We start from the raw sequence: 23,374 nt of genomic DNA, 5'->3' as shown, positions 1-23,374 counted from the left end.
CCAGCTCCTGCTCAAACTAAACAGCAAGTTCATTGAGTAATTAAAATGAGGAACTGAAGCAGAGCAGGAGGAGAAAGAAACGGAGTAAAAAGTGCTTCAAACAATCCGTCAAAAATCCTAGAAGAAGAAAGAATTGACTTTTACTTTGAGATGGTTCCTCCAGAGATCTGTGATCTTTAGACTTGAGGTTCGACTGAGTGTTTCTGGAGTGTTTTCCAGATGTTTTCCAGATGTTTCTGTTGGTTATCAGTGAAAAGACACAGAGCTGACGACTTTCACTTCAACTGAGTTTTGTTAACATTTAATTTAACCTGTTGGTGCTGTTGCTGTGGAGCTCAGGTAGGACTCTGCTTTAAAGATGGTGAAATATTTGTGTTGGATGTTGGAGTAACATATTCATTCATTAGAAAAACAGATATCTCCATTTTGATTCTTGTGAGTGCAATCCAGGGATTATCAATCAAACTGCTGTTGGTTGATTCATTTCAAGAATGGCTTTAATCTGTTGTTGCAAATGAACTCTTCACACACACACACACACACACACACACACACACACACACACACACACACACACACACACACACACACACATCAATGCAAAGGAAGACAAAAAGGAAAACACTGTAAGATTGTACACAGTAAAGTTTTAATGTTTTAATTCTATTTTTAGTCAGTTATTATTATTTTCTTCAGCAACATAAATACTAGTAACAGAGTATTTGTACACAGTGGTATTAGTACTTTTACTGCAGTAAAAGATGTGAGTACTTCTTCCATCACTGCTCAACAGGAGAAAACTGATAAAGTGCAACAACTTAATGTTTCCTCAGAGTCACTTTTCCTCAGGTTTTCCTCTAATCGAAGCTTTCTGACTCTGCAGGGGTCAAAGGTCAACTTCACTAAATCATCATAACTAATAAATAAAAGCCAAATATTCAGACGGACAAGCAAACTGCTCACATGTGGTTTGGATCACCATAGCAACACACAGGAAGAGTGACGGCTCATTCTGCTCAGAAAGACCATAGATATTGATCTGCTGATTGGCAGCCAGATAGAGCGATCGGTTCCTGTACGCAGTTAAACAGTGGGTGGGACTATTAGCCTACATACAGAAAATAACATTAATAGAATTATAATCATGATGGTATTTTTAAATAATGTTTTACCAATCATAGAGACTTAATAGGCTTCTTTCTTTGACAGATTGAGTGTTTTCTTGTCTCTGACGCTCACTGCGCCGGCTTAGCAACAGTTGTCATGCAGTATCATTACACAGACGCACTCAACATGAGGAAGTTACACTCTGCTAGGATTTCACAACTTCACATAGATACACATCTTCTTCATGAGCACCAGAGCATTTAATACAACAGTCTCCATCCCAGAGCAGTGAGAGATTGGATGCTGCAGAACGGAGGGAACCTAAAACAACACACTGTGTTTTGTTCATTATTTTGTTCTTCCAAAACTCTCCCAGTGACTTTCCACACTTTTTATATTCAACTAAACAAAAAGTCACAATCCAAGTTTGCCATGTAGTTTTGCATTTGTAAGGATGGGACGCACTGATTTTATTTCTGTTATTTATTGCTTATTATTTTCTATACGACCTGACGTGTCTATGACCTCCACACACACAATATCAAAGTTAGACAAAAAGGAAAACATTGTAAAATTGTTCACAGTAAAGTTTGAATCCATCAGATTTCCATCAAATCAAAACCAGTTTTTGATTCTATTTTTAGTCATTTTTCCCTGCAACATCCAATAATAATAATAATAATAATAATAATAATAAATGATAATAATAATAATAATAATAATAATGACACTACACCATTATCAGACAGAGTCAGTCAGATATACTCCAGTAAAGCTCCACCTCTTTCTGTACGCAGACAGACACTGAGGACAGCACATGTGAGACATCAGAGCAGACAGCAGACAGACGGGCAGAGAGACGCTCTACCTGGACATGGATCACCTGTTGGTGCTGTTGCTGTTGCTGTGGAGCTCAGGTAGGACTCTGCTTTAAAGATGGTGAAATATTTGTGTCTCTCTCTCTCTCTCTCTCTCTCTCTCTCTCACACACACACACACACACACACACACACACACACACACACAGATTCAGATTCAGATTTTCATCAAATCAAACCCAGTTTTTAATGAACTTTTTAGTCAATGATTGTTTTTTAGTAATTATCTCTCTGCAATAATTCAGTGGTGTCAGAAGGTGTGTGTAGCTGTGTGTGCGTACTGTCACTGGGAAGTTGTTGCTGAGATATTGACGTTTGTTTTGTTTTTGTTTGTGCGTCTGTGGGGTCAAAGGTCAACTTCACTAAATCATCAGAACTAATAAATATCAGGTAATTAGTGAACACATGTCACATGTCCTGACGCTGACAGCATTAATGTGATAGTAAGAGCTCAGCGTGCTAACGGAACCACAGTCCTGTAATCTGTAATCTGTCAGCAGATTCTGATCAAATGAACATTTATCAGAGGGACAGTGTTTCACAGAAATGCACTTCAGAGAGTTTAACTGCAGGATGTCAACATCACCTTTAATGGACCCATACAAAGAAAGACAACTACTGTGTTGGTGCAATTCATTAAAGTTTGCCTATCAAAAGTGTAAACGATCGATCGACTGTCCTCTTTTCAAAATGCTGCTTCATACTGATGAGTATTTTCTGGTTTTCTCCTCAGCACTGCAGACTGAAGGAACACCCAACTCAGCAGGTAAATAGAGAAAGAAAAGAGAAGTAAAGAATCGTCTTTGTGTGGAGAGCAAAGATTGTGGAGTACCTGAGCAGAAGGAACAGAATAGATGAATCTGCAGATGATGATGTTGTTTTATTGTTTGAAAGTGTTTAAAAATGGATACCAAGTGTTCCAGTGTATTCAGTGTCAGTGTATTGGGAGCTGTTGGACTCACCTGCTCAGGTATAAGAGGAGCTGCAGCTCTGATTGGTTCATTTCTGTTCTGATGAAACTCACTTTATTCTTTTACTGATGACTCTCTTGTTTCTGTTCAGAGTCTGAGGAGGTCAGGTTGGTGGGAGGAGACAGTCGCTGTGCAGGAACACTGGAGGTGAAAAATGATGGAGACTGGAGACCAGTGGATGGCTTCAGCTGGACCCTGAAGGAAGCAAATGTTGTCTGTAGAAATCTGGACTGTGGTTCTGCTGTTTCTGTAGTAGAGAGAAAGGAGTCTTCAGGCAGACCTATGTGGTGGATCGACTCTGACTGTGTTCAGTCTGGATCTTCTCTGAGGGAGTGTGCAAGATCAGTTTCCTCTTCCTCCATCCTGAATCTCACCTGTTCAGGTAAGCCCATCAGTGACATCATCAATGACATAATTAATGACAATAACATGTTGACACACACACACACACACACACACACACACACACACACACACACACACACCTGCAGTGATCCCAGTTCACCTCCTGGGCTCTGCCGAGGTCTCTTGAGCAAGGCACTGAAGCCCTAACTGCTTGGAGCAGCGACTGTGTGGCAGCCTCATCACTCTGACATCTGTCCACTAATGCATGTGTCCAGGTCCTGTGTGTGCATCAGTGGCTGCTGACTCAAACATTGTGGAGGACAGGAGGAAAACCAACCCACAGCATCGTGTTATTTTACACTAGTTGGCAGATTATCTCTACTTTCTTCTGTTCAATAACAATGAAACAGTAAATCAATGGCTTCCAAGAGTTCTTAAAAACAACATCATTGTATTCACTGCTGTTGTTTCCAGATGAACCCTACAGGCCTAATGAAGCTCAGTGTAAGTTCAATCAGGAAGACCTTCTCATTATGCCTCATTCATTCACAATTCTCTCCCTCTCTTTTCTAATCAGCCATGGCCGTTTACTCTTTCAGTTAATCCAATCAGATTTAGCCACAATCTCCTCCAGCCAATCATGTTGCTGCTGTTAAACTTTAAATCTGGTCTTTTCTCTGCTGCTTTCAGCTGTCATTTCTGTGCAAATGTGATTTGGATTCTTCAGCTCAATTCATATTCAATGTTAAGATAACGACGGAGAGAGGCTGATCAAACCACTACTGCACCACATCAAGTCTATATTTTAGCAGTGGGCCCAGTCATGGTCCTGTGTCGGTATGTTTTGTTGCCTTAAATCTTCCATCGTGTATCAATGCCAGTATACCACCAACAAACAAATCACAGCAATATGTTTTCACTTCTGAAATTTTCACCGTGCATCAATACCAGTAGCCTACAAAACCAGATCAACACAGTCAGGTACAAGCTGTCCTCGCATACCGATCAGTTCCCAGAAAATTCCTCAATGTCTCCAATCAGCGTCCCTCGTCGCTGCCAAGTCTACATGCAGCTGGCCTCTGTGTTCAGCAGGGCTTCACAGGGCGCTCCTCACCTTTCGTCTCTGTTGCAACAGCTCTCTGGTCTAATGAGGCACTGCTGGAGCAACATGGCATTCTGTACCTTTATGTGGCAAAACCACTTAAATTCAATGTTTTTTTAGCTTTATTTATTCAGGGAAGGTTCACTGAGAGGAAGCCACTGTTACACATTCATACTTGGAAGCTGCCCAGTACAAGCACAGCCACTGAGCAGCTGTACAGCAGCGTTTTGGGTTAAGGGTCTTGCTCAAGGGCACATCAGTGGTGGTATTGAGGGAGGGGCAAGTGCTGCTTCTTCACTTTCCCCACCCGCCTTTAGGCCACCGCTTTACAATTATTCACCAAAATGTATTTAAAGAAATAACAATTAGTTTACATCTTTTAACACTTTCAGTACCTTTTCATGCCACAGCAGACTGCAGGGGGAAAAACAGGTTGCACTACACAACTCCGCAGGGGCTCCATAAGGGAGGGCTACGGCATCAAATAAAGTTGAATAAATACAGAAAAACAAGTCCCCAACGTGGAATACAAAGAATGAGAAAATACATTGACAATAAAACAGTGATAATACTTAATAAAATACAGTTGTGAGTAATGGTAATGGCTACTGGAAGCATTCCACTCTGCTACACTGACAATCAGCTACGGGATTAAATGAACAAAATCACTCAAATAGATCCACTGTGAACTTGCCAATACACGCTGAAACGTCCTTGTGGCAAAATTAAAAAAGTTGAATGGAAGTGCTGTCCTAGTTCTTTGGTTCATGAAATTATTCCCAGGCCACACAGACCAATAATTGAATGGAAATTTACTAGTAGCCTATTTTATTTCAGTCAGCCCAACTCTCTATTTAAATCAAGATTTTGTGATCACTGATTTGCTGAAACATTTTCCTCTACCTTAAGCTTGTTACAATTATGTTCCCCTTTCTGTCAGCCATGATTTTGTGCCTTTAAAATTAAACAAAGGTCCACATTTATCACCTTAAGGACCTTTTTCGTGCCTTAGACGGGACTTTTGTAACAAATGTACCTTTGGGTACAGAAATGATTCCCCTATTTCTCTGTGTGCAGGACCTCGACCCAACAAACTCACTGTTTTCAGTTTGGCTGTCGGCAGGGGCGCCGCCAGGACCCCCTCTGCGCAGCTGTTGTCACCACATCTCTAGGACCTAACTGTCCCATCAAAAGCTTTACATAACTCTAGTTAAAGGCTTGCAACTGTCTTGCTTCTTGTAGTTCAATACTAGTACTAGCACAATATTTACTGCTGGTGATTTGTACATGCATGCAAGTCTGCATACAGTATGCAGTTCACTATTTGATGCAAGATTAAAAGCAACCATAAAAAATATGCTAAAGGACATCTTTTACAGTCTCAATGTATTTTTATTGTAAAATTTCAAAATGGAAAATTCTCTTAACGAAATGAATCATTAATTATTATTATCGTGAATTATTATTATAATTATTAATGAAAGATTTAAAAAAAGGAAACAAACAAACTTACATATATATTAACCTTTCAATCTAAATAAATTAACATCAACCTCTCAAAACAATGAAAACAGCAGATTCTTGAACTTAGCTGCTCATATATGCCAACAAGAAAATAAAGTTGACATGTAAAATTAGATTTCCACACCAGGGTTATTATAGTGACACAAAACAGATCAAGTGATGACTAAATCAAAAGGTTTTGAGGTTTGGAATATGCTCATAACAAACTAACAGTACCAGTGACATCAAATTAAAAGGTATAAATAAGAACAAAGGACTCCTGGAAACCCAAACGTTTCTCTCAAATAACAGCTCAACACGTTTTTGGCAGTCCAGCCATACATCTTGTTTTCAGTTTTTAGGCTGTGGGCATTATGTCTGTAGTAATATCCAATCTCCACAGCCATGCCATTTGTCAGCTATCACTGGCCCTCGCTCAGCCTGACTCACCAAGAGCCCAGCACCGAGCCTTCCTGCTAGCAAAGTCACTGATAAGTCTTTGAAGTCGAGCTTTCTAGCCAACTGACTTTCAATGGACAACATGGCAAGACTGCAAAGTCTGTCCTGAGACATAGTGGACCTCAAACAGTTTATCAGTTTTAGCTTACTGAAAGCTCTCTCCCCACCAGCAACAGTCACAGGCAATGTACAAAATATACGTAAAGCAATGCAGACGTCTCCAAAAATGCTGTGTAGCTGCATCTTGTTAATTGTTATTTATTTCATAATGATCATTGTGTGAAAAAATAATTGTTATTAATGTGTTAGAATTTCTGTCATTAATAAACATTTTCTTTTTTGTAATGGTAAAAAGAGCAAGAGAGAAATCCCCACAGACTCCCTGCAATGATGCTAACTGGCCTGTCATTGAACACAATGTTGGTCACCTTCTTCACTGGGACAGGAGGGGTACAGTGATGGGGGGACTGGGAGGATACAGTGATGGGGTACAGTGATGGGGTGACAGGGAGGGGTACAGTGATGTGGTACAGTGATGGGGTACAGTGATGGGGAGACTGGGAGGGGTACAGTGATGGGGGGGCAGGGAGGGGTACAGTGATGTGGTACAGTGATGGGGTACAGTGATGGGGTACAGTGATGGGGGGGCAGGGAGGGGTACAGTGATGGGGGGACAGGACAGGTACAGTGATGGGGAGACTGGGGTGCTGCTGACTCATCTGTTATTAAGTCTGCTAAAAGTGCAGGGACAATGATTTAATATGAATATGTTGCTGAACGTTTCCCTGAACTGATTAATGGTGATTAAATGTAGGCTGACACTAGTCTGTAGCTGTATCTTATTTCACTATGGACATTAGGCCAACAGGTTAATACCACTCACAGACTATAGCCTCCTTTCTTGGTGAAACACTGGGTTACAGATTGACATCCTTTCCTTTGTCTTTCCTCTCTCTCTTTTCTCTCTTTCCTTTTTTGAAACCCAGATTTTGATTTACTAGTTAACATTGTGATCACTGTAGTTCTGGAGCATCTACTGACTGCAAACACCGTCACTGATAAGTGCCCTAAAGCAGGACCAAACCATTTAATGCAGATACAGGGGGTGGTTGGTCAATAAGGATGTTTACTTTTTGGTCAATGGGGATATTTAACTTTTACTGCCAAAAACAAGTAAGAACAAAGAGATCATTAGTTATATTATTATATTTGAAATATATATACTGAATGATGTTGGTTTAGTATTTTTTTTTTAAATTAATTAATTAAAAATTAGTTTTTACCTATTTCTTGGGGCCCCTGTCAGTCATGGGCCCTTGGAATTGTCCTAACTTTTACCCCCTATATGGCGCCCCTGGTTGTCGGATCCTCACTTTTGTTTGCCATCTCTGACTTTAATTTCTGTTTAGTTGTCAGACGTTAAGTTCTGTTTTCCATTTTATTTAAGTTGGTGTTGTTCGGTCTTATGACCTTTTATTAGGTTCCACATGCTACACCTATGGTCTAGTTGGGTCTGGGTCAGAATGAGTTCTCTTTTTGATCAGAAGGTGTGTCCAACATACGATTTTCTAAGTCCAAATTAGGTCTAAAAGTTATTCTCCTTCAGGTGGGAAAATAACAACCAGGATTCATCAAAGTTGGCAGTAGAATAGAGCTTTATTATCTTGACAGACAAACAAAGCCCGAGCCCTCCGTGGAAAGACTGAATTCATCCTCACAAAGCTTCTTCTTATATACTTTTGCCCTCTGTCACAAGTCCTGCCCACCTTCTACCTTTTCCATCCACGACAAAATGGTGTATATCTACTTTGAAAAGACCCTAAATCTCCACCAGTACGTGGGTCCCAATTATTTTGCCCTTGTTGGGCCCATGCGCCATCCTAGTGGTTGTCTTATCAGCTCAATTATCCTGCCTTTGTTTTGCCCACGCTCCATCCTACTGGTGCCCCGTCAGGCCTATGTTCTTATCATTGAACCCACAGGCTTCATGGCCTACACTAGTAGGCCATGACATTTTCTTTTGGCTCTCCTTTCATCATGATTACACCATTAGAATCTAGTTTACTGTACTTCTATATTTTTAAAACCATTTATTACCTTTTCCTTACACCATTATGTCACAGATGTCTTTTACTGTATTTTTTAAAAACTTTATAAACTTTATAATATCATAAGAAACTTGTGTTACAACCACACACATACATTTGGTATAATCAGTGCTCATTTCTAGTTATGATAAGAAAACTTGTGTTACAACCACACATTCTATATGTTCCACACATTAAATCAAACTTTTACTAAATAACCATGGTGCTTACTACTGATAAGAAAACTTGTATTTGTGCTTTTCATGAAATCATATAAACTTAAAACACATGCCTTCATTAACATCCTTGTGAGCTTATATAAATCTATTCTACTCAAAATCATCATTACTTAAAACATAGTGCTCTCTACTTGATTTCCAGTTATCTGTGTGAACAAACAACAGTGCATAAGAAAACTTTTGTGTGATTATTGTGTGATTAATTGATTACTAACTTGTAATATGCACTAACCTACTTATAATATGCACTTACCTACTCTAAATTTTATACTACAGTCTCCCTGAACTCATGCAACAAATCTGCATTTTCAGTTTGTCACTGCTGACTTTAATTTCTACTTGGTATTATGATATTTTATATTTCTGTTTGGTCCTATGAACTTTCCATTATGTTACATACTGATCTTAATCATTATTTCATATAATTGACCTCATTTTCTTCTAGTATCAAGCTCACATTTCCTCTGTGAAAACACTCCTTTACATTTGCCGGCTTGTTGTAATTTAGTCCGATCTCATTTGCCACGTCATGGTCAATACAACCTCAGTATGGCATTATTGTACAATCATTTACTTCCAGCTATATGTTCCTGTTACATATTACATATTTTAAGTGATCCCCTGCTGTCTGGTACGGTAGGATTGAAGCATTTTTACCTGGTTCGTTGTTCCTTTCTCATTCTTTTCTATTCTTTTGGGGGTTCCCTATACTAATCACAGCTCCACCAACCCCCTCAAATACGATGACTTTACGATGAGGTCTAATCGCCAAAGACTTTTACATTTCTGATCTTCACTGAGCACATATCATCTAAATATATTTGTCCACTCCAAAATAAGGTCTTTCCTGATTGAAAGGTTGTGAGATGTAACAAGAAGCAGGATTGAATCAAAGTTGGCAGTTATCCTCAACAAAGTAGTTCAAACACAGCAGCTCTATTTCTCTGCTACAAAGGAAATATGACAGTAATGATCCCAGCACCATTGGTAAATACCCACACTGAAACAGCAGCTGCACTTTCCTTAAAAACACTAGGGGTGTCCTGCAGGTGTCGCTGTTGAAGCATTTTAATCACAATTTGAATGATGGATTTTCTCCAAAGCAGAGAGAAACCTTAATTCATGAATGATAATTGTTTGTTTGGTCATTATTTATTTCAACCAGTTACTCTTTTTATAGTTTTATTTCCCTCTTTCCTCTCAACAATAGAGGAGGAACAACCTGTGTGTATTTCAGGCTAATGTGTGTTTGAAATGAAAAATAAGAAGAGTGTAAACATCTAATTTCGATAAACAGATTAATTAACTTCTTCTTCTATTCTTTTAGATTTTCTGGATCGTTGTATACACAGATTTTTATTCTGGGTTACAGATCTTCTCAGTCTTTTCTCTCTCTCTATTGTATCTTCTATTATCTGTCCAGACTCTGTCAGGCTGGTGAATGGGTCTAGTCTGTGCTCAGGCAGACTGGAGGTGAAGTCTGACCAGTCTAACCAGTGGTGGTCCTCAGTGTGTGAAGATGACTTTGACCAGCAGGATGCAGAGGTGGTCTGTAGGGAGCTCGGCTGTGGGGCTCCTTCAGTCCTCCAGGGGGCGCTCTATGGAGAAGTGGAGGCTCCAATGTGGACCAAAGAGTTCCAGTGTGGAGGCCATGAGTCTGCTCTCCTGGACTGTAGAAGCTCAGGCTCAGCTAGAAACACCTGCTCACCTGGAAAAGCTGTTGGACTCACCTGCTCAGGTAGAAGAGGAGCTGCAGCTCTGATTGGTTCATTTCTGTTCTGATGAAACTCACTTTATTCTTTTACTGATGACTCTCTTGTTTCTGTTCAGAGTCTGTCAGGTTGGTGGGAGGAGACAGTCGCTGTGCAGGAACACTGGAGCTGAAACATAAAGGAGACTGGAGACCAGTGGGGGGCTCCTACTGGACCCTGAAGGAAGCAAATGTTCTCTGTAGAAATCTGGACTGTGGTTCTGCTGTTTCTGTAGTAAAGAGAGAGGAGTCTTCAGACAGACCTGTGTGGTGGATCGACTCTGACTGTGTTCAGTCTGGATCTTCTCTGAGGGAGTGTGCATTATCAGATTCCTCTTCCTACATCCTGAATCTCACCTGTTCAGGTTAGCCCATCAGTGACATCATCTTACATCATATATGACATGAACATGACATCCTGAAGTCAGAAGTGGGCTTGTCTCTGTCTGTCTGTCTGTGTGTCTGTCTGTCTGTCTGCTCCATGTCTCCAGTGACATTCACATCATCAATGCAACCTTTCATCATCTCATCTCATTTACAGACCTGCTGGTTCGGCCCAACATCTCTGTGTCCTCCTCCACGTACGGGGTCTCTGAGGCCCAGCAGCAGGAGTTTTGGGTGCTCAGGGGCTCCAACTTCACCATCAGCTGCTCCATCCAGCCACAGTACCCAGGAGGCTCCTTCCAGCTCACCTTCACCTCCTCCAACACAACGCACAACTACACCCAGCCAGCTGTCAATCACTCTGCCCACTTCCTGTTTCCTGCTGCAGAGCCCGCCCACCAAGGAAACTACAGCTGTGTTTATCACGTCTATGTTTTCTCTCATAACTTCTCCTCTGAGAGCCGTCTGCTCTCTCTCACTGTCTCAGGTAAGCTGAAGCAGAGAAACTGTCTCACTGACTGTTTACATGCAGCTTTGGAAAGATGATCAGCTGACAACAGAGACTACTGTCATTGTGTTACACATGTCATATAGTGTCCAAACTTATATAAGTGTGTAAATGTCAACAGCAAACAACATACTGTAGGACAGATCATGTTTGGTTACTGACTGAGGTATTTCACTGTTCACCATATTTACAGAGTAAACACAATTTGCTGTGATTTAATTGCAATAAACGGATCAAAAGATGCTGAAATAACTACATAAGCTCAAGTTATTTAGTCGGGTCTGTCTGCAAGACCACAAGCAAATAACTTTTGAAATGTTTGTTTTCTGAATGGAGTTTGGTTGATCGGGGCTATGCTAACTTAGTTTGGAGAACAATGCAGACAGGATGTGTGGTCAGATAACAGTTCACTGAACAGATTCTGGGAGAAAACACCTTGTGATGTGATGACTGTCCATGTGTTTGATCAGATCCATCAGTTCATCATCACTTCATCAGAGTGGTCCTCCTGCTGCTGACTCTGCTGTTGGTGAACACTGCCCTCTGTTGCTGCTGTAAGGTACTGACACTGTCTGTTGTTAAGAGGACTGACTGAAATGAAGCACTCTGTCTGTTTATTGAACTGAAGAGGGGACTCATGCTGTCGTGTCTCTCCAGGCCTGCAGGGGGCAGAAGCCGGGCAGACAGGAGAACATTGAGCTGGATGATTATAACCTGGGTGTTCCTGCAGCTGGAGGAGGGCCGACTGAAGAGGAAGGAGCTCAGGGAGCAGAGTAGGTCCTCCAAGGAGCTCCTCTCACATCCACATGGATTTCACAGCTGACACACAGCCATCAGCTCAGTCAAGGATTTTACATTTTTAGATAACGTTAGACAAAGATCCACGTGAAAACATAAATCTTAAGAATCTTACTTCATTTTGTTTCAGGATTTTACTTATTTTCAGAAAGATTTGGGTTATTTTTTTTAACATTAAGGATTTTTGCTAATTTTAGTAATCAAGGATTTTGCTTATTTGAACTATTCAGTATTTTGATTCTTTTAGTAATTCAGGATTTTGTTTATTTCATAAGTTTAATTTTATACAGGATTTAGCTTATTTTGTACCAGTGTTACTTAATTGTGTGATTAAGAATTTTGCTTATTTTGTGTGAATTTTGTTTGTGTTTGTTTATTTTACTTATTTCAGATCAGTTTTGTTTACGTTCATAATTAAGGATTTTGCTTATTTTTGCCTATTTTGTATGGAGGCCCTTAGGGGGACATGGGTTTAGTTTTGTGTCCCTGTGATAAATATTTGGAGTGTAAAAAAGCTCTTTAAAGTAAAACCCAAGGGTCATCGTTGTTTGGGAAATATCAAACCAAAGCTACGGAGAGTTTCACAGAGTTTCATTCTGACCTTGGACTCAAACATAAAGACATTACGTCAGAGTTCGAGTACTTTGTCCACCGAGAATATCTCCCTTTCACCAACAGTCCTCTTCGGCTGTCTTTCACTGATTTGAAAACCATGACTAGAACCAAGCACTGACGTAATGTCTCAGCTATGAGCCTCTCCATTGCTTTGGTTTGCTGATTCCAGAAGTAATTTTTTTAACAAATATTTCTCTATGCAAAAGTACTTTTTTATCCCCCATGTCCCTTAAGGGCCGCCGAAATTTTGTAACTAAGGATTTTGCTTATTTCATACAGATTTTGCTTAACCCCTCGTGACTAACGACTAAATACAGAAATGGCTGAATCTCAAAAACTATAAGGAGTTATATCAAATACTTGGTACCATTGGATTCAACTTCAGTTAAAGCTGCAGTCCGTGTACGTCGGGGAGTGCCGCGGTCGCATTATGAGCCAGTATATCACACGTAAATCAGATGAAGATTACTGTACAAAGCTTACTTCCTGTTTCCAGTAGGTGACACTGTGACTATGACTGAATATTGGCAAGTAAATGTTTTCAGGCCAAGACTCTCATCAAACACATGAAATTTGAATATTGCAACAACTGCAAAATTGCACATTAAATGAAAAATGGCAGACTTCCTGTTGGGTTTGGGGCATGGCTCCAAGAGGCTTTTTTGTACGTTTGGTCATGATACATGTGCGTACCGATTTTCATGCATTCCGGTAACAACACAGTTTAACGGGCGCTGTGGAGCCATTATATGAGATGAAAATGTACGTGTCGTACGCCAACTTTTGTGCCACATTTCATAACTTCAGTTAAGACAAATAATAATTCCCTCAGCGGTCGCTGCTCGGGCCCCAATAATATGTACTTTGATCCAGAGCCAATCTGATATTTAACAAATGTTTTACTCATTATTGTGATTTTTCAAAATAAAATGACCTTTTTCTACCTTTTGGGCAAAATGAATGTGTGAAATCAAACATTTGGATTTTGCTGTGTGCAGCCACATGTCTCCACAGTTTCCACTGCAGATTTTGTGTTTCCACCTCGAACAGAAAGAATTCTGTGGAGCTTTTCCTTAAAATATAGTCGTTAGTCGTTAGTTGGTTACGGATTCAGGTTATTTCATAGATGACTGTAATGCAGGGGTCTCAAAGTCACACTGTCTTGGGGCCACTGTTGGTATTGTTATCTCCGGGTCAACGTTCAAGTAAGAAAGTGTAATATTCTGAAACTGTTTCCATTACTACAAACAATGCAAACAGCAGTTTCTATACAGTTTTATATCATTCTTGTTGTTTGCAGTCAAATGAGCTTTTCCATTATTTTGTTTTTATTGTAATTGTATATGAAGGGGTAGTTTAAATTGATGTGAAATAACCGGAAAAAATATATTTTTTAAACTGATTATCTTATCGGTCAGATTATATTAAAGGTTTGTCATCATGTCTGGGGCCAGAGACCATTTGGAGAATCAATTAATTGTAGATTTTGTATTGTACATCAGCTGTTTGGAGAGTTGCTGCATATGAGTGTAATATACTTACTAGTTTTAATGGAATTGGTACAATTAACTTCATTTACCCAAGTTATCTTCACAATAAATACTTGAGTCAAATCAAATATTGTTAATGCTTAAATTGTTTGAGTTAATAGACTTAAATGATTAAAGGCAGTGTGGGAGAGAAACAGGATTTGGGGGTAATAAAATAGATCCGCCCCTGGTCAAAAGGTTGAGTTAATGATAGGAAGAGCCAGGGGGAAGTCACAGATCAAAAGACCATTTGGTAAGAGAGACCTGGATTTACAGGAGTAACATTTGCAAGACACACAGGGGGTTTATTGTTTGTGATGTAACCTTCTCTCCATGCAGCATGAATTAAAGTGACTTGATTATCACACCGGCTTAAAAGTTCTTCAGAGACTTAGCACCTCTCACGTTTGGGAAGAATTTCCACGACAGCAGTCGGTGTCCTCAAACAGTTTGAGTTGAACTAACTCATTATGTTTTACAGTGAGACTAAATATAATATGATAAGAAAAACTCTTTCCAGCCAAACTGTTCAACCCGTGTTGAATATTTCTTCAGATTGTTTTAGTTTAGTTTGGTATTATGTTTCCCCCATACAAGAGAAAATAACTCATTTTATTTATAAAGCACCTTTAAAAATAATCCGGTGTTCTTCTGCCTCCCCGTTAACCAAATGTTCGTGGTGTGTTCAGGGCTTTGGCTCGGAGTCGAGTGGGATAATCCAGAGAGAGGCAAACACGACGGCAGCCACGACGGAGTCCAGTATTTTACGTGCAGGTAATTCTCAGCGGTCGGAGGTCGCTCATCATCAAGACGAAGATCCTCTAGAGGATTAAAAGACACATTCAAGTTTAGTGTTTAGTTTAAATGTTTGTTTGTCAGTTTTATCTTGTGGCACATTGTCTAAGGGCAGTGTAGTTCCTGTGCTTGGCCTCTGGAGGGCAGTGTAGTTCCTGTGCTTGGCCTCTGGAGGGCAGTGTAGCTCTTACAGTGTTTAACAGAGAAAGAATGATGTTTAAAATGAGGCAGATGGGTTCCCGCTCTCTCAGACACCCTAAAGGAGGCTCCTTCGTGCGGCCGGCGAAGGTGAGCTACGGAGTGGACTACCTGACCGCCGTGCAGCAGGAGTACCAGATCGACTCCGAGGAGGTGCTGCGTGAGGAGATCTCCATCTCCTCTAAGAAGCTCAAATGGTTGGCAGTGGAGGAGCGCAGGTAACAAACAATCCTCAAACAATCCTTTATTACTTCCTCCATGTAGCACTGGTTTCTCTAACAGTAAGACACTTTGATATCTCACAACATTTAAAAGAAAGAAGTAGTTTTTATATATTACTGTAAGACTGTAAACCATCATCACAGCGTTCATATAACAACTTATGGTAAAAACTTTATTGTAATAAATACAGTAGATTCTGCTATTACAGTAAAATTATATTAGTTTAGTTGAGTTTTAATCTGTATATTATATTATTATTATTATTATTATTATTCTAATGTAAGATGAGATTTATTTTTTGAATTACTTTACTATGTTTATTGAATTTGCATAAATTAATTAATGGTAATTACATATATAAGCATATTTGCATTCTGTTCTGCACTGTAGATGAGGAACTACATAAGGTGCATGTACCTGGAATGTTACCAATGGTTAAGATTGGCGGAGTGATATGATGTTAAGAGTGATCAGTTGTCCTACTATTAAAAACGGACATTAAAGTGGATCGACTAACCAAGATGAAGTTGTCCCCGTGCACTTGCTTCACCCTTGTTAACGCTAAGAGTAACCAGCGTTACACTGGTGGCAGCGGGTTTGTGGACTGCTAATTTTTGCAGACTTTGAGTTTTGCCGGGGATTATTAACGAGCGACCTGCCTGAACGACGACTGCTGTTTTCTTTTTTTCTCCTCACCATTGACTTCTGCTACAAGCTAACACCAAGCTGGGTCTGTGGGACGGTCGCACGGTAAAGTTGTTCACGTGTCTCTCTGAATACTACATCCTCAAAGCGGACTTGCCTAGCTCAGCAAAGTTGAGACTGTTGAACATTAAATGCACTTTTGAGGAGTTGTGCCTCTGCAAGTTAAAAGGTGGTCAGTGTCATTAACCATGACCAGTCACAGTAACGTTTGGAACGAACGGCCCCTTCCTCCTGGCTCTAGCCATGTTATGCCACAGTATTGTAAAGGGGATTTTCCTCATGTTTTCATGGGAGATGGAAAAGAGGACTTTTCAAAATGGTGCAGATGTTTTAAAGTGTCTGTAGAAGCTAATCCTAATTATGATGAAGACAGTTTTGCTAAACTGCTGCCCACACGTCTGGGTGGTGCTGCTTTTAGCTACTGGGATAGCCTGCCAGATGCAACAAAATCTGACTATACTGCAGTGAAAGAAAAGCTGAAAGCTGTTTTTGGACAGACAGCTTATCTGTCTACATTTCAAAGTTATGTCAACGCCTGCACTCGCCTACCTGGTGAGGCTCTTCCAGTACTTGCTGCTGAAATTAGCAGACTAGTGGAGGAAGCTTTTCCCACATATGGACAAAACGCTAAAGATGGAGAAAAATTCAGACGCTTCATTGCTGGAATTGAGCCATATCTTCAGCTGCGTTGTCATGAACATGGTGTTACAACACTGGACTCTGCTCTTAAATTTGCACTACAGATTGAGACCGCCCATCATGCCAGCAGGGTGTTTTCATCACCCTCAGGCACCTGTGTCACCTGTTGTCCCTCCTTTGGCACCCACTCCCCTTCCTACATCTTCAACTCCTCTCAGTGTCCACTCTGCCACCTCAGATGATTTTCGGAAAATGCAGAGAACACTGGAGACACTTTCAGAAAGAGTTGAGCAGTTACAGCTAGAGGTGCAACGCCAGCAACAGGACACTCGACGCGGCTCATCAGACTACAGATCTCGTCAGCGGAGCGCCACTCCTGATGGTGGACGGGGCCACAGCCGTTACTATTCCTCAGACAGATATCCCTATAGAGAATCTTCTTATGATCGATACTCACCTAAGGATAACTATGGACCCCCAAAGCATGAAAGGGACCGGTATGACAGACGGGATTCCTACACTCGTTCTGGATCATCTGAGCGCCATGCACGTGGCTACAGCCCACATCACCTTGAGACTACTCAAAGCGTGGTCGCTCTCCTGAACGCCGTGAGGACAGACATTCCTCTGATCGCTCTCCAAGTCCTGGACATGTACGGTTCCATTCCCCTTCTCATATCAACAAGGTAAACTACGAGTAGTTGACAATGAGGGCCAATTGCCAACTACTGTCTTCGCCCAGGTCCATACAGACAGTAATGCTTCACCTACTGACTTAACCAGAGAGTTTGTCTGGGATTGATGTGCCAAGAAGATATGTGTCAGTTGTGATTGAGGACACTCTTGTGCATGCTTTTGTTGACACCGGAGCTGACATTTCAGTTATCAGCGAGGATTTTAGGATGTCTACAACTGCTCTCCACAAAAAGCCAATTGTAAAGCAGTTTCTTCCTCTCACCAGTGTCACGGGTGACCCTCTGGACTCAGTTGGTTCAATCTTAGTCAATTTAAGTATTGCCCACAAGCCAATGACACATGCTCTTCAAGTTGTCAGAAACTGTACTAAACCACTGATTTTGGGCTGGGATTTTCTGGTTGCTAATGGAATTATTGTAAACACCCGAAACATGACTCTCATAGTAGATGACAAAGTAGTACCACTGGTTAGCCCACACCAGTATGTCCCTAAGCTAACTGATGTTACACTGTCTTCTACAGTTACAGTTCCAGCCATGTCAGAGATGGTCATCACTGCTAAACTAGATGTACCACTTAAAGGACTAGTGCCTCATGACTATGCAGGTGTGTTTGAACCGCACTACACAAATCATTCAACTACCGGTTTTGCATGGACTGTAGCAAAAGCTGAACAAGGTTCCATCTATGTGAGAGTAGCTAACCCCTCCAGCGAGGACGTCATGTTATATTGTGGCACTCAGATAGGCACTTTTCATGCCACATCTGGCAACAGCAAAGATGAGTACACTGTGATGGAAAGTTCTGTCTGTAATGTCAACATTCAGATGCCTGTAATGTCGAAGCCAACTGTACTGCCTGACATTTCAAACCCTGACCTCACAAGTGCACAAAATAAGAAACTGAAAGACATTTTAAGTTCATTCTCGGATGTTTTCAGTCAACATTCACATGACTTTGGAAGGACGCGCCTGGTTACACACAAAATTACAACCAGCTGTGACACTCCAATCTCACAAAGAGCCTACAGTACCTCTCCTGCCATGAAAGCAGAAATTCACCATCAGGTGGAGGAGCTTAAAGCTCAGAATCTCATTGAGGACAGTACAAGCCCCTGGGCCAGCCCAGTGGTCATGGTGAAAAAAAAAGATGGCACATACAGATTTTGTGTCGATTTCAGGAAACTGAACTCAGTTACCATCACTGATGCACAACCTCTTCCGAGAGTTGATGATAGTTTGGATGCATTATCTGGCTCTCAGTTTTTTTCCACCATGGACATGTCAAGTGGATACTGGCAAGTTGAAATGGATCTTGCAGACAGACCCAAAACTGCATTTACAACAGGCGATGGTCTCTACCAATTAAAAGTGATGCCTATGGGTCTGAAAAACTCACCACCAACTTTTCAGAGACTAATGGAACTTGTTTTGAGAGGTCTCCACTGGACTACATGTGTCATTTATCTTGATGACATAATTTGCATGGGACGAGACTTTGATGATCATATCCAAAACCTGACAGACATTCTTACACGATTCAGACAAGCAGGTTTGAAACTAAATTCAAAGAAATGTGACTTTTGCAAATCTGCAGTCAAGTATATGGGACACATTGAGTGGCCTGTCCCAAGATCACCTACTGATGTACGAGCATTTCTGGGATTGTGCTCTTATTACAGACGTTTTGTGCACAAGTATGCATTCATCACTCATCCTCTTCACAGACTCACACAAAAACATGTGTCGTTTGAATGGACTGAAGAGTGCTCGACTGCATTTCAGACATTAAAAGATGCACTCTGCTCCCCTCCAATAATGGCATTTCCAAACTTTCATCAGCCATTCATTCTAAGTACGGATGCCTCTAACTATGCAGTTGGTGCGGTGCTTTCTCAGGTTCAAAATGGAAAGGAACGGGTTATAGCTTATGCTAGTCATGTTCTGACCCGCACAGAGAAAAAGTGGTCCACATATGACAAAGAACTTTATGCCATTGTCTGGTCTGTCAGACACTTCAGACACTATTTGAGTTGTAATCCATTTACAATCGTTACTGATCATCGTCCACTCCTCAGTCTACGGAAACATAGCTGACGCTATGTCACGCCAGTGCAGCCTTCTTTGGTGGCCAGCGAAACAGCTCAGGTTTGCTGTTCAGAAAGAGACACTACTGCTGTTCAGACAACCAACACAGGTATGGAATTGTTGCAACACACACTTTCTAGTCAAGGAAATGACATTGTAGCTGAACAACTGTCTGACCCCATTCTCTCAGAAGTGTATGGATGGGTACAGGAAAACAAACGCCCTTACCTCAGACATGTAAAAGGGAAAGTTCAAAGAAAACTCTGGTGGCAATTCCCTAAACTGGTGCTGTGTAATGACTTACTCTGTCGAAAGGCTCACACCGCACCAGGACAGCCAGTTGTGTATCAAGTACTGATTCCCACCACACTAATCACAGAGACTATGAGCATTCTTCATGGCAATCCCTGTTCTGGTCATTACAGTGCTGAGCGCACATTCAAGAAAGCCCTGTCTATGCACTGTTGGCCAAACATGAGAACTGATATTGATAACTTTTGTACTATGTGTCATACATGTGAAGTTTACAGAAAACCTGTTCCACAGCACAGAGCTCCTCTGCAATCTATAGAAGCAGAGAGACCATTCCAGTTTGTGTGCACAGATATTACTGAGCTCCCACTCACCTCAAGTGGACATAGATATGTGCTTGTAGTACAAGATCATTTTACAAAGTATGTTAATGCGTTTCCTATGTTGGATCAGAAAGCAACTACAGTAGCACAACTACTTTGTGAAAGATATATTCCTGAACATGGTGTTCCAGAAGAACTGTTTTCAGATCAGGGACGACAATATGAATCGGAAATCGTTCACACAATATGTCAGAGACTGAACATCAAAAAGAAAAGGACCTCACCTTACCCCCCACGTGGAAACGGGATGGTTGAGAGATTTAACAGGACTCTAAAAGAGCAATTGGCTAAGCTCATTCATCATCATGGTGGTGAATGGGACCACTATTTGCCAGCTGTGGTTCTCTCCTTTAACTCTACTCCACATTCTAGCATGGGATACTCACCTTATTTTCTGACACTAGACAGGCTTCTGCCCCAGCCTGCCCCTCTGTTCCCCTATTGCGGGGACCATCAGGACGGGTCTCACATGTCCAGCCACAGCATAACCAACGGACTGATGCTGCTCTTGCAGTGCCTGTTGGGACATATTCCACTGACTTACCCAGCACTTGTTCGGGACGGGTTGTTCGGAGACCGCAGCGGCTCATGCTGTGAGCAAACCCTTTCCCAGATATAACAGATATGGACTGTGTATGACCATTTATTGGGACATTTATTGATTAATTTGCTGATTAGGTTTGATGCTTAACATTTGCAGATGTTTAAAAGAAGAACGAATAAATACCCTATATGTTGGATGTTAGTACGTTACCTATGCTGTAAACTGTAGTTTCATTATTCTGGTATTTCACAGGTTTGAAGTTGTGTTTTACTGAATGTGTAAAAAAAAAAAAAAAAAAAAAGTGAAATGTTCTAGCATATGGTAGTTTTCTGGCGTTTATAGCTGATATAATTTGAATGGTTATATCTATTCTTGTGACTATTATGTTGTTTTACTATTTCCTTATTTACCCACAGGTTGGAATGCTCAGTAGTAGTACTTAAGTGTTTATTTACTATTTTGGTTGTGAGATGACATTTATCTTTCATAACTTTTGAAATGAGGACATTTCATCTGAAGAGAGGGAAGAATGTAAGATGAGATTTATTTTGTGAATTACTTTACTATGTTTATTGAATTTGCATAAATGAATTAAGGGTAATTACATATATAAGCATATTTGTATTCTGTTCTGCACTGTAGATGAGGAACTACATAAGGTGCGTGTACCTGGAATGTTACCAATGGTTAAGATTGGCAGAGTGATATGATGTTAAGAGTGATCAGTTGTCCTACTGTTAAAAACGGACATTAAAGTGGATCGACTAACCAAGATGAAGTTGTCCCCGTGCTCTTGCTTCACCCACGACCCAAAAGGTAGTTAATCTATTGTTAACGCTAAGAGTAACCAGCGTTACAATAATATAATACGTTCTGTGTGTGGACAGTTTGGAGACTCTTCCATCGGTGCAGCCTCAGAGTCCTCGTCCTCAACAGCTGCAACCTCAACTGGCTGCAGAAGAGAAACAGGAACTCTGCTGTCGTCCGTTCGCTGACAGACCCTGAACTACAGCTGCTTATGGAACCTGCAGTTTATCTCAGTTTACATTCAGAAACAGCGGTTCTGGTTCTGGTTTTGAACAACCAGCACAGAGACTGAACATTGTAATAATGTAACATCAAAGTCTCCAACTTCTCCAACTTCACTAAAACTAGCTGTAAACTGGCTCCTCTTCTCGATGGTCTCTGTGTTTGTTGTTGTTGTTGTTGTTGTTGTTGTTGTTCTGCGACTGTCCGACCGATGGAAAGCGGGTCGGCTGAGACTCTCCTTGTCGGTTCAGTCGACCGTCTGAAGCTCCTGAAATAAACTCTGTTCTCTGACTGCAGACTGGAGGATCTGGACTTGTCGAGGACCGGACTGTCTGAGCTTCGGTTCGATGACGCCGCTCCCGGTAAAACTAACCTAAAGTCACATTTTAATATTTACTACGGAGTATTAGGGCCATACTAAAAGGAAAAAAATAAATAAAAAATAAGTAAAATTTGGGAAATTACAAGAAAAAAGTTGCAATGTTACGAGAATAAAGTCGTAATAATACGAAAAAAAAAGTCGTTTTAATGAGAAAAAAGCTTCGATAGTTATCAGAATCAGAAATACTTTAATAATCCCAGGGGGAAATTATTCAGATATACAAACGACATATTATACAAACAACATATATATATATATATATATATATATATACAACATTCAGCACAAAAAATATAAATTTATATATATAACTACATATATATAGTTATATATATAAATATATATACAAGATCAAATGTACAGTATTAATGTGAAAAAAGTGAATGATTGTCTATGTTTTGAGTCAGAATTACAGAGGGGGGGGGGGGGTGTCTGACTCTTGAGGGAGGCGTTGTAGAGATTGATGACCACAGGCAGGAATGATTTCCTGTGGCGCTCTGTGGTGCATCTGGGTGAGAGGAGTCTTCTGCTGAAGGTGCTCCTCTGCTGGGCCAGTGTGTCGTAGAGAGGGTGAGAGACATTGTTCAAGATGGACTGAAGCCTGGACAGCATCCTCCTGATCTGACGTGAGCAGCTCAACCAAACAGCAGCCTCAGCCTGAGCCCAGCAGCCGCTGTTTGTCTCAGTCGTACCGTACAGTCAACTTTATTCTCGTAATATTACGACTTTATTCTCCTAATGTAACAACTTTTTCTCGTAATTCCCCCACAAAAAATTAATTGTTTCTCTTAGTCTGGCCCTAACACTCTGTTGTAAATATTTAACTGCTCTCTGCCTTAATATTTACAGTTGGTCTTACGTTCCCTCTGTAGGATCTCACACAGCCATGTTCCCGGCACTGAGGAAGCTCAACCTCGACCACAACAACATCACAGAGGTCAGTGTCTGCCAAATACTGAGGTCCTCTCAACCTGTAAAGGCCAGGACACACCAACCCGACTGCCGACCGTCGGCAGAAAAGCAGTCGGTCTGATCAGTCGGCTCCCGTCTCCCCAAGTCAGTCAAAAAAGTGCACACCAAACTGACGCCGACTGGAGCGTACGTTCTGCGCATGCGCGAGGCGTAATACATCCCCATAACAGCAGGCGGCGCTAATCTGTGTTGGCG

General features: G+C 41.0%; 1 protein-coding gene across 1 annotated transcript in view; it reads left to right on the top strand.

The window, feature by feature from the left end:
• The first annotated feature begins 319 nt into the window (after positions 1 to 319).
• The window catches only part of LOC127352727 (scavenger receptor cysteine-rich type 1 protein M160-like), a 258,877-nt gene continuing 235,822 nt past the window's right edge, over positions 320 to 23,374 (top strand). Inside the window, exons 1-3 of the mRNA XM_051381360.1 lie at positions 320 to 339; positions 1,905 to 2,024; positions 2,719 to 2,751. Of these exons, the coding sequence (XP_051237320.1) occupies positions 1,982 to 2,024; positions 2,719 to 2,751 (76 nt within the window). The 5' untranslated portion in view covers positions 320 to 339; positions 1,905 to 1,981. The remainder of the gene's footprint in view (positions 340 to 1,904; positions 2,025 to 2,718; positions 2,752 to 23,374) is intronic.

Source organism: Dicentrarchus labrax, unplaced genomic scaffold (genome assembly GCF_905237075.1).
Source record: "Dicentrarchus labrax unplaced genomic scaffold, dlabrax2021, whole genome shotgun sequence".
Lineage (NCBI taxonomy): Eukaryota > Metazoa > Chordata > Actinopteri > Moronidae > Dicentrarchus > Dicentrarchus labrax.
This window is presented reverse-complemented; position numbering and strand designations above follow the sequence as displayed.